At 36.2% G+C, this 14,738-nt stretch overlaps 1 protein-coding gene across 3 annotated transcripts in view; it reads right to left on the reverse strand.

Annotated features, from left to right (window-relative positions):
- Positions 1-14,738, reverse strand: part of CEP162 (centrosomal protein 162) — a 116,608-nt gene that overhangs the window by 25,520 nt on the left and 76,350 nt on the right. For all 3 annotated transcript variants that reach the window (XM_072642728.1, XM_072642727.1, XM_072642730.1), the window contains 2 exons: positions 8,122-8,248; positions 604-767 (listed from right to left, as the gene is read on the reverse strand). In XM_072642728.1, coding sequence (XP_072498829.1) covers positions 604-767; positions 8,122-8,248 — 291 coding nt within the window. The remainder of the gene's footprint in view (positions 1-603; positions 768-8,121; positions 8,249-14,738) is intronic.

The raw sequence follows: 14,738 nt of genomic DNA on the forward strand, positions 1-14,738 counted from the left end.
GAAGAACAGTTAAAGATAGCTGTTGAATCTGTCTTGGTGGCTAGAAGGATGATCATGCCATCCACAAAAATGGAGATGTGAAGAGAAAGGGGTAGTTGTGGGATAAAGACGACAAATTCAATTTTAATATGTAAACATATTCAGTAGGACATCCTTAGGGACATTTACCAGACTCCTAGAAACAAGAGAGTTAAGTTCTATGGTGAAGTTACGAAGATTTTGAAGACACAGGGAGAGAAGAGAAGACATAGGAGAGGGGAGAGAAGAGAAAGGACAAGAGCTGTCAGAGAGGCACTGAGGAAAAGTTCCCTTCCCAACTTTCCTGCATACCCCTGTGTCCTTAGTTCTTATATTAGAAAACTGAATACTGGTGCATTATTTTACAAAAGCCAGTGTTGCTACAACTAAGACTCATACTCTTCAACAATTTGTACTTCACTTGAGTTAAGAATCCAAAGATTCGAGATAAACGTAAAGATTTTGTTCATACCTAGCAATGACCTAGAATTGAGGTAAAAAATATTTATAAAACTACATGTAAATGCTGAGAAAAATGGTCTATCAGAATTGTTACAGAAGTAAACTCTGAATTATAACCATTACCTGGAGTTTAAGCTTCTCAATTTCTTCGTTTGCCTCTCTAAGCCGCACAGCATCTTTATCCAGAAGTTCCTGATTTTCTGCATACCACTGTAATCTCTTCTGCAAACGACTGATTTCTTGTTTGTGAGTTTCTTCCATGAGCTTTATCTCATGTGATTTCTCCCCTACAAAATAAAATGCCTCTAAATGTGCTGAAATCTTTCGAAGGATGAAAACGGGACCACAGAATCTTACAAACTGGAGAGAACCTCAGAGATCATGTGGGCCTTCCTAAACAGTAGTCTCTCTATAGGAAGAGTTCTTTACCTACTTCTTGAATCGCCAAGAATAACTTCACAGATAAAGTGCTCATATGAGACTGAACAGACACACAGCACCTGGCATTATAGCTAGGCCTCCCCCTGGTTAGCTAACCTGGACAAAAGGGGAAACATTCTAGTTTCACACTCTCACCCTTCTTAACCAAAATGCTCCAAGACCCCACGACACAGATCTGGAAGTGGTGGTAGAAGACAACTTTGTTCCACATTAACCAGCATCCTGAAACCCCCTTAAAAGGAAGCAACAACTCTAACATACATTAGAGATAAAATTTTTCCTACATAAAAACCATCTCTGAAGCCACCACACCACCATAATTGGGGCGAAGGTCACACAATGGCCCACAATCTGGTAGTAGAATGTAAGGCCTGTAACATCCCATTCCCATTTCTAGACTGCTATGTAGACTATAATTGAGTAAATCTGTTCTGAACACTTAAATTTTGTACATGGATTTTTTTTTCCTGTCTTATAGAGGTATGTGGGTTACCATATAATCACTCAATTTGGGGAGGGGGCATTTACAGCCAAATGAAGGAACTGAAGTGGGTAGAAAAAAATGACCAAGTTTCCTAATTTTTAAACTCACAAAACCAAGGACTCCTCAGCCCAAGTGCTGCAGCAGGTGACCCTAATTTACACATAATGATACAAATAATGACTAAAAAGTAATCAGCCTGATGATCCACACTGATGACTGGGGGAAGGATGGTGCCCTCAACATTAATAGAGAAATCAGGAAGAGAGGAGATTTTTTTTGAGGAAAGATAATGTATTCAGATTTGGACATAAGGAATTACAATGTTTCTAAGACATACAGTTTGAGATATCTAACAGACAGTTGGAGACGTGAAAATATAGGTCAGACAAATAGATCTGAGAATCATCTATATAGAGATAACTGAAGCCATGGCAGCTGATAACATCATTAAGTAAAAGAGTTTTGTGGCAGCCAGGTGGCTGAGTGGATAGAGGATTGGCCCTGGTGTGAGGAAGACTTGTGTTCAAATCCAGCCTCAGACACTTAGTATCTGCTTCCTCCCAAAACAAACAAACAACAAAAGAAATAGTATTAAAAATGAAAGAAGAGGGTCTAGGGCAAAGAGTAGGGGCACCGTTACAGTTAGCAGGCATGGTCTTTCCTGGATGAAGATCCAGAAAAAAATCCAGGAGACTGAGGAGGAGTGGTCAGACAGCTAGATGTGAACCAGGAGAAAGTAATGCAATGAAATGTAGAGAAAGAATCAAAGGAGAAAAGGGTGACTGACAGTGTCAAAGGCTGCAGAGATATCAAGAAGGATGAAGATTGAGAAAATTCCATTTAATTTGGCAATTAAAAGATCAGTGATAGCTCTAGAAGGAGTAGTTTTACTTGAAAGATGAGGTCAGAAAACAAGATGGCAGAGTTAAGAGAGTGAGGGAAAAGGAAGTGGAGGACAACTTTCTCAAGAAGCTTAGCCACAAAAGGGAGGAAAGGTATAGAACAACAGCTAATGGGGATGGACAGAAGATTTTTTGAGGAAAGGGGAGATGTGCATGTTTGTAGGTAGTAGAGAAGAAGCAGAACAGATTGGGAGAGATTGATGATTAGCGAGAAAATAGAGATGATAGAGGAGACATTCTGCTGGAGGTGATGCATGCATAAGGGTTAACCTTGGCAAGGAGAGACAGGGGTGAAAGAGGAGACGGTGGTGGAAATCATTTGAAAGTTCTTGACAAATGGTTTCTTTTTTCCCCAGTGAAATATTAGATAAGGTTTTCAGTGAAGAAGAAGGAATGACCTATAATAGGTTTGAGGAGAGATGAAAAGGGCTGTAAAAGCTATGGTCATAGAGGGATAGTGAGGGTCCAGCTGAAATCAAGTAAGATAAATTTGCAGCAGACCCAGTTAGCACAGCTTTCTGATTTTCTTCAGTTTTGCTCATGAATAGGAGAAAAACAAATGGTGGAAATGATCCAAAGCTGAGGTCTGGCAGGACAAGACTGGCAATAGGATAGGTGGGCAAGGGAGTCAAGAAAATAGGGGAGTGTAGAGCTAAACTCCAAAGAGTCAAGATGGGGAAGGGAGGAGAGTGTAGACAGTGGTGGCTTAGGAAAGAACTTAAAGGTGGAAAGACTGAAGATTGCAATGAGAATAGAGAATAGGGTCTGGGATTGCAAAATAGAGGGAATGGTGGGATGACAACAGATTTTGATCAGTAGAGCTCATGAACATGGAAATGGAACACTTGTGGTATTGAATGGAACTCAAAGTAACTGTTGTGGTACAGAGAAGTACATGTCATGAAAAATGAGTACACTGAGGGACTGGGAGGTAAGGAGGTTTAAGGGAGTCTGATAGGATCACTAACCTGAGTAGATATGATGATAATGAATGATAGTGAAAAGGCTAAACAATAATTCAAGTATTATTTTTCTTTGGATTATTTTTTTTACCTGGAGACTGGGAAGAACAATAAAAATTGTAATAGAAATCCTTGTCAAGTACAGAGAAGTTCATTGCCAGTAGGTAAGTTAAGATTAAGCAATGAATTCTTTAGCCATGATAACCCATGGAATAAGGAGAAATACAAGATGACCTTCAGTCCTATGTGACCAGCCCCTCTTTATATGTTGATGGAGGTAGAATGGTGAAAAGGGTGGTGGGCAAAGGGGACTTAAGAATTTTAAGATAATTTTGTGATATTCTTGTTTAAGTTGGTGATCTTGGGATAATTAAAACCAAAAAAGAAAAGGAAGAGATAGTTAAAACAAATGACTGCTCATAGGTTCTTCTCAGAAAAAGGCAAATAAAGGATAGGAAAGGATTTATTTTATTCTGGGTCTCAATGGCAACAAGACATATTATTTTATGGAATTGTTAGTCATCTGGTATTACAGTACTAAGGGAAAGTATTTTCGAAAAGACTCCCATGAGGGTAATGGCAGCTTACACACTAACATCTCTTATAGAAGATGAAGAGAAGGAGAAATTCTGAAAGGAATGGAAAAGATCCTTCAATCAATTAATGTTATACTTCAATACGAAGCTATTTCAAAAGAAAGACAGGAATGGGGGGAAAGCAAAAAATATGCAGGGAAACCTAGTTCAGGAATGAGAAATGAGTAAAGTCAAAGCATATAGGTCATGTGTACTTTTTTCCAGAAGAGAACAGCAAAATACAGACTTAGAAAAATCAAATCAATTATATTCTAACAGATAGGCAACAACTGATTAGCTACAGGAGAGTCATTCCTGAATCAGCTCTCTGTATAACCAAGTGCAACAACAGTTTAGAATAAAAACTCATTTGGGAACTTTCATGAAGATGGATGGTGGAAGGTGAATACTACTACCTCATATGAGGAAAAACAAGCTTGGTGAGAGATCTAATTATGCCAATCACTTAGGTGTATTTCACAATAAAACTGGAGAAAGGAAAATAAACAGATGAAAAATGGAAAGTTTTGTCAAGATTTCTATAATTAGCTCTTTTCTCACGTCAATCACTTTAGAAGTTACCACTTTTGGACTGAAACATCACGGTCACTTCTATGATTCCTAAGGAGATAAGAAAGTCACCAGAGCAAACAAAAATGGGAACAAATGGAAGGCTAGACCAAGCATCCACCACATAGGAAGCCTGTACTACAAGTGACATGATTTTGTGGAGACTGAGGGCTCCATTGTATGACAGATTAGAAGTGCTTAGGGGAAAAAATTCGCAGGCTTTATTTTTACTTTTTTAAAAAAAATCAACTAAGAAAATGTTAACATATACTGATCTAAATGACTGCTTTCTTTTTTAACTTTACAAAATCTTCAGGAGTATAATTTGCAGACATATTGAAGATATGCTTGCTCGAACTATGAAAAAGCCTTTCACAAACAATACATTTGGTCATATAAATGACTAAAAGGCATAGAAAATATAAGATTTTACTGTGATTATAGCTTTTTGACTATTAAAAAAATCCATCTGATCTAACAGAGCAAAATGTCACCTTAGAGGCTTTCCTCTAACAAGGTATACCTCCCTGTATCTGCGAATCATTCAAGTATTAGTTAAGTTCCTACTGTGTACCAGGCCCTAATCTAATGCTCTCTTAGGTTTCATTAGAAGAAGCAGGGTATCCAGGAGGGAAGTGATGACCTTGCTAGAAACTGAGTACTGGTCACATCACAAACTGGAACGTTTGGTTAAAGGTCATTGACAAACTATATTATATTCAAGTGAAGGGAACAAAGATGACTAAGGGACTGGAAATCATATAATGAAATAATTGACAGGATGATGATGTGGGAATGTTGGGCCTGGAGAAAAGGCTTAGGAAATTATAATAATAGTTAAAAAAAAAATCTGAAAGGATATACTGTGAAAGAATTGAAGTTACTCTGCTTGCTACCAGGGGGAAGAACTGAAAATAATGGGTAGGAGTTTCAGAAAGGCCTGATGTAAAGGACCATTACCACTATTCCAAAGTGGGTTGAGATGCTTCAGGCAGTAATGGGAGTAATGGGATTCAATGGAGGTCTGTAAGTGGAGACCAGCAGTGTTTGAGAGGTCATTTTTAATTAGGGATGGCTTAGGCTATCTGGTCTCTAAGGTACCTTCTAATTCTTAGATTCTGTAACCTTATGAGGTAAGTAATATAAGTATTTTTTTTTCCCTTTGGGCCTTGGTTTCCTCATATGTAAGATGTGGATAAATGTCTTGCTCCAGGTTACATGGCAAAAAACAAGCATCTGGACACAACTACAGAGTCCAGCGCTCTTTCCACCAAACCATACCATACGGTGTCACAAAAAATATGGAGCATATAGGTTATGACAATGCACAAACCATACAGTTTCTTGCAAGCCTTAGAGTTGTTCAAATATCTTAAACTATAATTACAAATGGCTCTTTAACGTATAATATAGGCTCATCTAGGGACTGGTAAATCAAGAAAGTAGTTATTACTCAGATTCCAATGATTTGGAATAACATAGGTGCTGAGGTGCATATGAAAGCAAAGAGCAGATACTGAACAAGGATTCCACTGTTAAAGTATTCATTATATCAGGGATTTTACGACTTGGGCATCAATATAGACTAGACGCATCTGAATGGGGAAAAGGTATATTCTTATAATAAAAGATTAGACTACAAGATATCCAGAAAAAGCAGTATCACCCTCTTAATGATATTCAGAAAATGGCCAAATCCTTATTGTGTTTTTTTGAGATAAAGATTTTTTTTTTTTCTGAGAACTTGACACAAAAAGGGTTCAATTTCCTCATGGAAGTGTTGAAACACTTAAGAGTGATATCTGAGTCAATCACATAAAAGACAACTACATATCATTTCCATGGCAAAGGGCTTGATGGAAAAGTTTAATGAAACTCTGAAAGGAAAGATGAAGACGTATGACAATTATTCTAATGACTGGGATAATAAATTATTAATCAATTACCTCATATACTACTAACAGAGGTTGAATTCAACATTTATTAAATACCTACTGTTTCGCAAAGTCATGGGAACACAAAATGAAAACATTCCAGTCTTTTCCCCCAAGGAGCTATTAGAAAAGGATAAGAAATATACAAATAAAAATGATACAAGGAAGAGGAAACAACTTTCTGCTGGGGGAATCAGGCAAATCTTTATAAGCAATATGACACCTGAATTAAGACCTGAAGAGGGAGGAAGATTTCCAAAATCTTAAAGATCATAAATTCAAGAAGGTGAGTATAATCACAGTGCCAGAAAAGGAAATCACAGAAAACATAAAACCTTAGAATCAGACTAAGTATTAAGTGTCAGGGTAAAACTGAATAATATTAATAATGTGGTGAAGGAAAATATAACAAAAAAAAAGAAATTCAGGTAAGATGAAAATGCATTTTTAGAAGGAAGCAATGAATAAGGTCATAACATTCCTGCCCTTCTACAAGCAGGACAGGACAGAGGGAAATGTGGTTAGTCTTTCATAACATAACTTATGGAAGTGTTTTGGAGGGTTGCACATGTATTATGACCTATATTGAACTGCTTGTTTTCTCAGTGAGGGTGGGTGAAGAGGGAAGAAGGGAAAGAATATGGAACTCAAAGCTTTAAAAATGATGTCAAAAAACTGTTTTTGCATGAAACTGGGAAAAAAGATGTACAGGCAATGGAGCATAGAAATCTATTTTGCCCTACAGGAAAAGAGGGGGGAGGTGGATGGAAGAAAGGAGGGGTGACATGAGAGAGAACAGACTGGAGGAAGGGGTGGATGGGGTACATGCTATCCTGGGATGGGGGTGGGGAGAGACGGGGAGAAAATTTGGAATTAAAATTCTTGTGGAAGTGAATGTTGAAAACTGAATAATAAATAAATTATATATTTAAAAATATGTCTTCCAGAAAATTGCTTCAGGGATGTCTTTAAGAAAACATCTAAAACAATATGAAGAAACATGTTATAATTTAAGATATCTGATTGTAAAAGGTCAAATAAACGTATACCCATTCGTGGCGAATAGGACCAAATCAAAAGTTAGCTGTGAATGTTACTATAGGACTTTTCTAGTAGAGGAAGCCAGAAATTTAAAGAGCAGGATCATTAACATCCTTTCTCACTCTCAAAAACACTTACATCAAGGAAATGGTATTGAAAGATTAATCTATTCTTGTAAACATGTGGAACATTTGAGCATATGTTAAATAATATATATAAAAGAAATGCTATGGTGAAATTCAGTAAATGCCATTTAGGATAGAGGTCCATCATTTAGCACAAAAGGTGGCAATCTGTATGATAAAAGGGAAGCTAATAAAAAGCAATGAGTTGAAAATATCTGCCAATAGGATTTCATTCTGTGACTATGCCAGGCTCAAAACACTGAAATGTATCCATCTGCTTGAAAAATAAGGTGCCATTCAATTTCAAAAGTTTATCATAAAGTCAACACTTGACCTAAAATTGTTAATGGATTCTACAAAAACATAGTGCATGAAATAGTAGAAAAGATTTTATTTCCATATGAAAATTATTGTAAATGGACAACTGGCAAAATTGTGTTGTATTAGGGCTCTGTGATGATTTATTAATGACATTTTTTTTTTTTTGCAAAACTCTGTCAGCCAGGGTAGCCTTATGTCAGGTTTGGCAGCACCTTTTTAAAAAGCAAAATTTCCAGTCTATTATTCAATTATCTAAAGTAAACAAAAGTCTGTTTTAAGGTTTTACCTGACGTATAAATAATCTGATCCTTAGCTAGGTCTCTCTCTTTCTTCATCTTTTCCAAGTCCACTTCAAGAGCTTGTTTGTCTTGCTTCAGTATCTTAATCTCTTCTAATAATCTGTTTTTTTCTTTCTTGATATTCAAAGAAAAAAATTAAATCTAAGTTATTTCTTTTTTTGATATCATATTTCCCTCCAATTACATATAAAAACAATTTTTAACATTTATTTCTTAAAATTTTGAGTTCTAAATTCTCTCCCTCACTCCCCAATGCCCCTCTTTGGGAAGGCAATTTGGTATTATATACGTGCAGTTATGCAAAACACATTTCCATGTCAGTCAATTGTGAATGACCACAGACAACAGATAACCCTAATAGCGCCCCCTCAAAGAAAGGAAAATAAAGAAAAAGTATGCTTTGATCTGCATTTGGACTCCCTTAATTCTTTCTCTGGAGATGGATAGCATTTTTCATCATAAGTCCTTTGGAATTGTCTTGGATCACTGTATTGCTAAGTCGTTCACAGTGGATCACTGTACAATATTGCTGTTACTATGTACAATGCTCTCCTCGTTCTGCTCATTTCATTTTACATCAGTTCATGTCTTTCCAGGTTTTTCTGAGAGCATCTTACCCATCATTTCTTATAGCAAAATAGCATTCCATCACAATCATATAAAATAATTTGTTCAGCCATTCCCCAATTGATGGACAGTCCCTCAGTTTCTAATTCTTTGCCACCACTAAAAAAGCTCCCATAAATATTTTGCACATATGGGTCCTTTTCCCATTTTTTTTCTTTTATTTCTTTGGGATACAGATCTAGTAATGGTATTGCTTGGTCAAAGAGTATGCATGGTTTTATACCCTTTGGGCATAGTTCCCAATTGGCTCTACAGAATGGTTGAATCGATATACAACTTCATCAAAAGTGCATTTAGTGTCTCAATTTTCCAACGTCCCATCCAATATTTGTCATTTTCCTTTTCTATCATACTAACCAATTTAATAGATGTGCGGTAGTAGCTCAGAGTTGTTTTAATTTTCATTTCTTAATCAATAGTGATTTAGAGTATTTTATCATATGGCTATAGAAAACTTTACTTTGTCTGAAAATGGCCTGTTCATATCCTTTGACCATTTATCAACTGAAGAATGGCTTTTTTTTTTAAAATAAATTTGAGTCAGTTTTCTATATATTTGAGAAATTAGGTCTTTATCAGAGAAACTCCTAAAATTTTTTTCAGTTATTACTGTATATTTCTCTCCATCCTATTTCCATTTATCCTATTCACTCCCTCTTCACCCTGTCCATCCTCGAAAGTGCTTCACTTCTGTCTTTTACCTACTCCGATCTGCCCTCCCTATCACTTCCCCTCCAGCCCCTTTCCCCTCCTACCTTTCTGTAGGGTAAGACAGATTTCTGTACTCAACTGAGTGTATGGTATTCCCTATTTGAGCCAATTCTGATGAGAGTAAGGTTCACTTACTGCCCCCCACCTCCCCCATCCTTCCCTCTCCTCTTAAAGCTCTTTCTCCCCTCTTTTATGTGAGATAAGGTACTCCATTCTACCTTTTCCTTTCCCCTTTTTTCCAGGTCATTTCTCTTTCTCATCTCTTAATTTTATTTTTTTAAGATAATCATCCCATCATACTCACCTTACACTTGTGCTCTCTGTATGCTCCTTCTTAGTGCAATGATAATAAGAAAGTTTTTAGGAGTTACAAGTATTATTTTTCCATATAGGAATGTAAACAGGATGACCTTATTGAATCCCTTATGATTTCTCTTTCTTGTTTACCTTTTTCTGCTTCTCTTGAGCTTTGCATTTGAAAGTCAAAATTTCTATTTTGCTCTGATCTTTCCAACAGGAATGTTTGAAAGTCCTGTATTTCATAAAATGTCCATTTTTTCCTTGAAGAAATATACTCAGTTTTGTTGGGTAGGTGATCCTTGATTGTAACGCTACCTTTTTTGCTCTCTGGAATATAGAATATCAATTCTTTTGATCCTTTAATGCAAAAACTGCTAAATCTTGTGTTATTCCAACTGTGATCCCACAAAAATTGATGGTTGTTTGCAATACTGTCTCCTTGACCTAGGAGCTCTGGAATTTGACTATAGTATTCCTGGGAGTTTTCATTTTGAGATGTCTTTCAGGAGGTGATCAGCAGATTCTTTCAATTTCTAATATACCATCTGGTTCTAGAATATGAGTGTGGTTTTCCTTGATAATTTCTTCAAAGATGATGTCTAGGTTCTTTTTTTGATTATAGCTTTCATGTAGTCTAATAATTTTAAAATTATCTCTCTTAGATCTATTTCCCAGGTCAATTGTTTTCCCAAGAGATACTTTATATTTTTTCCATTCTTTTGATTTTGATTATTTCTTGATGTCTCATAAAGTCATTGGCTTCCACTTGTCAAAATCTAATATTTAAGGAATTATTTTCTCTTTTTCCATTTGGCCAGTTCTGATTTTCAAGGCATTCTTCTCATTATATTTTGGTAACTCTTTTACTATTTGGCCTATTATATTTTTTAAGGTGTTATTTTCTTCAATATTTTTTATGCCTTCTTTACCAGAGCATTTACTTTTTTTCATGATCACCTTTTTCTCACTCTCATTTCTCTTCTTAATTTTTCTTCTACCTCTTTTAATTGATTCTTAAAATCCTTCATGAGCTCTTCCATGGCCTGAGAACAATTCATAATTATCTTTGAGGCTTTGGATGAGGAAATTTTGACTTTATTGTTTTCTTCTGTGTTTTGATCTTCCTTGTCACCATAATGTCCTTCTATGGTCAGAAATGTCTTCTGTTGTTTGCTCATATTTCAGCCTATTTCTTGACTTTTAACTATATGCTAATACGGGGCTCTATTTCTGAGATGGAGAACACACTGTCCCAAGCTTCAGGGTTTTTGTGCATTTGTTTTTGGGACAATTCTAGGGACCTCCAAATTTTCATTTTTTTTCCCTCAAGATGGTAAATCTAAGGAGAGGTGTGTTTACCACTCTTACAGCTCTGGTCTGTAAGTGACCACAAGCACTCTTTTCTGCCTTGGAACTGCAACCAGGGTCCCCACTCCCCTGTGGCCACTAGCTATGGTGTGCCAGTGATCCTCTTCACCTTAGGACTGCCACCCAGGATTGCAACCCAGATTTAGATATGGGCAATGTAACAAAGTGCTGCCCCCAGTGTCAGCACTCCTATAATCTCCTGATCAGTTGTTTGACCCCCTTACTGTCTGTGGGCTGGAAGATCTGGAAGGAGCCACAGCTGCTTCACTCACTCCGAAGGCCTGCTTCTGGTGTGCTGGGCCTGGTCTCTCACTTCTGTGCAAGAAAGGGGCCTTTCCTGACAACCTTCTAAGTTGTCTTGGGCTGGAAATTGTTTCCATCCTTTTGTGAGTTCTGTCACTCCAGAGTTTGTTTTGAGGCATTAAACTTATTTGGAGGGGAAATTGGGAGAACTTAGGTGAGCCCTTGTCTTTTCTCTGCTATCTTGGCTCCATCTCCAGTCTAAGTTATTTCAAAGCACAGAATCTTCAGAATAGTTTTTACATTGCCAAAGTAATTTCCTAGGCTGATGGTGATATTATTATATTGATAACTTGAAGTATAGTTGTAAAAAAGAATACATTGTTAAAATTTTATTTGAATTATGCAGTATAATTCAATAGGTTATTTTTTTCAGCTTTAAAACTCCATAAGTCCATTAATATATCACAATGTAACAAAATTTAGTGGACTTTATGTGGACTACACCCCTAAGCTAGAGAAGAAAGGGTACTGGATTTGGAATAACAGGGCCTGAGTTTGAATACTTATTCTACTATTTGTTGACCTTATGACACTGGGAAAATCATTACAACCTCCCAATCTCATTTTCCTCATCTATAAAATAAAGTGATTGGTCCCTTCTTCTAGCTCTCAATCCAATAATCCCCTGATCTTTGTTTTAACTGGACCAGAATCGGTATTGTATAAACTTCTGAATGTGGGCCCTCTCCCTCTGGGAGACTACTATGTATAAGAGGAGAGCAAGAAACATATATTTCTTACAAACCTTTATTCAGTAGTAGTTTAAGTGTAGAATCAATGATATCACTTGGTAATGGTTACCCTGAATCTCTAATCAGTTTCTTAGAAAGAAGGTCTAGATAAGTGTCAGTAATGAATGGCAGGACAACTGCCTGCTGCTGTCACGGCCCCTCTTCACTGTCTATGAAGAAAGGAAGAAGCATAAACACCATAAGAACTGGGGGTTGGTAAAGACATTCCTTGTTCTATTTCAAAGTTGGAGTACTACACCTCAGTACTATCTCTTTTCCCACAGTGATATATCAAAAATCAGAACTGGAGTCTATAGCCTTGCTGAACCTCTGCTGTAGGTGTTATACTGTTCTTGGAGATAAAAGTCATTTCTGTTAAATTCCTCTCTAAATGTCAGGATTTATTTGTGAGGAAGACAACAGCACAATCTCTATCAAATAGGGTTTTTTTCTGTTGTCTTTTTTCTAGCCCTACTTTATCCATATATGAAATGAAAAATCTCTATCTCCCTATACAGGAATTCTAGAAGTTTATTAATGTGGCTTAGAGAGAGCTGGCATCAGAATCAGATCTTGGTTCAAGTCTTGTCTCCAATACAGACTTGCTGCTTGACAAAGCAGTTCACTTACACTCCACCAGCAGCCCCCACCTAACTTTCTGTGAAACTATGACTGAGTTGTACAGGGAGAAGATATTTGCTTTGCTGTTGCTTCTTCCAATGAAATTACAGATCTGGACATTAAAGAAAAAAAACTCACAGCATTCATATGGAAGCACTCACACATAAAGCAAGATACAACAGAGCTTTGCTTTATGTAACAATAACAATAGCTAACATTTGTAGAGATGATTTAAGGATTTCAAATAGTTTATTGATAATATGAATATTCCTAAAAAGTTACACATAAATCCACATTTTTGTAAGTTTTATTTAACTTACAACCATAAAAACATGCTAGGTAAGATTGTTTTAATAAACTTCATGGTGAGTCCTTTTGCAAAGCAAGATCACTGCATAACTTACTTTTTTTGTGTGGTAAAATCTCGATTGCCAGAGATTAGATTTCCTTAAATTGAGATAAACATGCACTGTTAAACCTTATTTACCAAAATATAACTTCTACATATAGAAAAAATCTGATATGTTTGTATATAAAGTATTAGTCCTGTTGCCTCAAACTAGCATCAAAACTTTCTGTCATTGATTCTTCACATGCCATGAATTCAAAATGGTAATTATACATTTCATGACTATGAACTACTTTGTATACATTGTAAACATTTTATTTCAACAATTTTTGTTGATGGATTTGTTTTTTACACCATTATCATTTCCCAATGCATTCTTATCTCTCTCTCCCCCCCACCTTCCCTGCCAACAACTCTTCCTTGTAAGAAAGAAAAACTAAGCAAAATCCACCCAGCAAAGCAATATTGTCTGACAATGTTTGCAGCATTCCACACTTCTCTACTGAGAGGCTAAAAGTGTGCTTTGTTTCCTGTTTTCTGAGATGAAGACTGGTTATTGCAATGAATCTGAGTTTTGCTGTTTTTTTTGTTGTTTTCATCTACATTCCTGTAATCACTGTGCATACTGTACTCCTAGTTCTGTCTTTGCTCTGCATCAGTGCATGAGTCTTCCTATATTTCTATTAGTTCTTCATAGCCATTACTACTTGCTATATAATATTCCATAACATCTAAGAGTCACAATTTGTTTAGTCCTTCCCCAATTGATGGAAGCCTATTTTGGAATACAGACAAGTTCTCCTATGAATATTTTCACATGCATGAGACCTTTCTTTCTGATTTTGAACTCTTTGGGGTTATATGAGCAATAGTGAGATTACTAGATCAAATGTCTAACAGACAAGTGACTTTTCTTGAAGAATTCCAAAAATTTTTCAGAAGAGTTGACCCAATTCAAATCTACAAATAGTGGATTTAATATGCTTATCTTCATAAAGTCACTCTGATATTGACTATTTGTCTTTTATATTATCCTTGACAAACTGATGAGTATGAAGCAAAACCTCAAAATCGTCTTACTCTTGATTATATTATCAGTGATATGAAGCATTTTTCATACAGTTGCTGATCATTTACACTTACCATTTTAAACTGTTCATATGATTACTTATGGCTCTTGGTCTTAAATTTCTGTGTTAATTTCTAATTCTAGATATCAGTCTTTTATCTGATACAGACTTTTTTCCCACTTAGTAGTTTTTCTTGTTGTTCTAGGGCTGTGCTGCGTTCCAGCAAAAGCCTTTTCATTTTATATAACTGACTTGTTCTCTTTTGTCTTTTACAGTCTCATTTCTCTCCAATTTTCTTATGAATTCTCCCCCTAAAAACAGAGCTGAGTAGTCCCTTCTATTCTCTTTATTTTTTTAAATGATGTGACTGCTTTTGTTTAGGACACTTATCCATTTGAAATTAGTTGTGACATGCAATGTAAGATGCTAATGAAAGGTATTTTTAGCCAAACTCCTCCCCAGTTTTCCCAGTAGTTCTTGTCAAACGGGACGTCCTTCCCCCAGTAATTCACATTCTTCAGTTT

The sequence above is a fragment of the Notamacropus eugenii genome, chromosome 2 (assembly GCF_028372415.1).
Source record: "Notamacropus eugenii isolate mMacEug1 chromosome 2, mMacEug1.pri_v2, whole genome shotgun sequence".
In the NCBI taxonomy this organism is placed as follows: Eukaryota; Metazoa; Chordata; class Mammalia; order Diprotodontia; family Macropodidae; genus Notamacropus; species Notamacropus eugenii.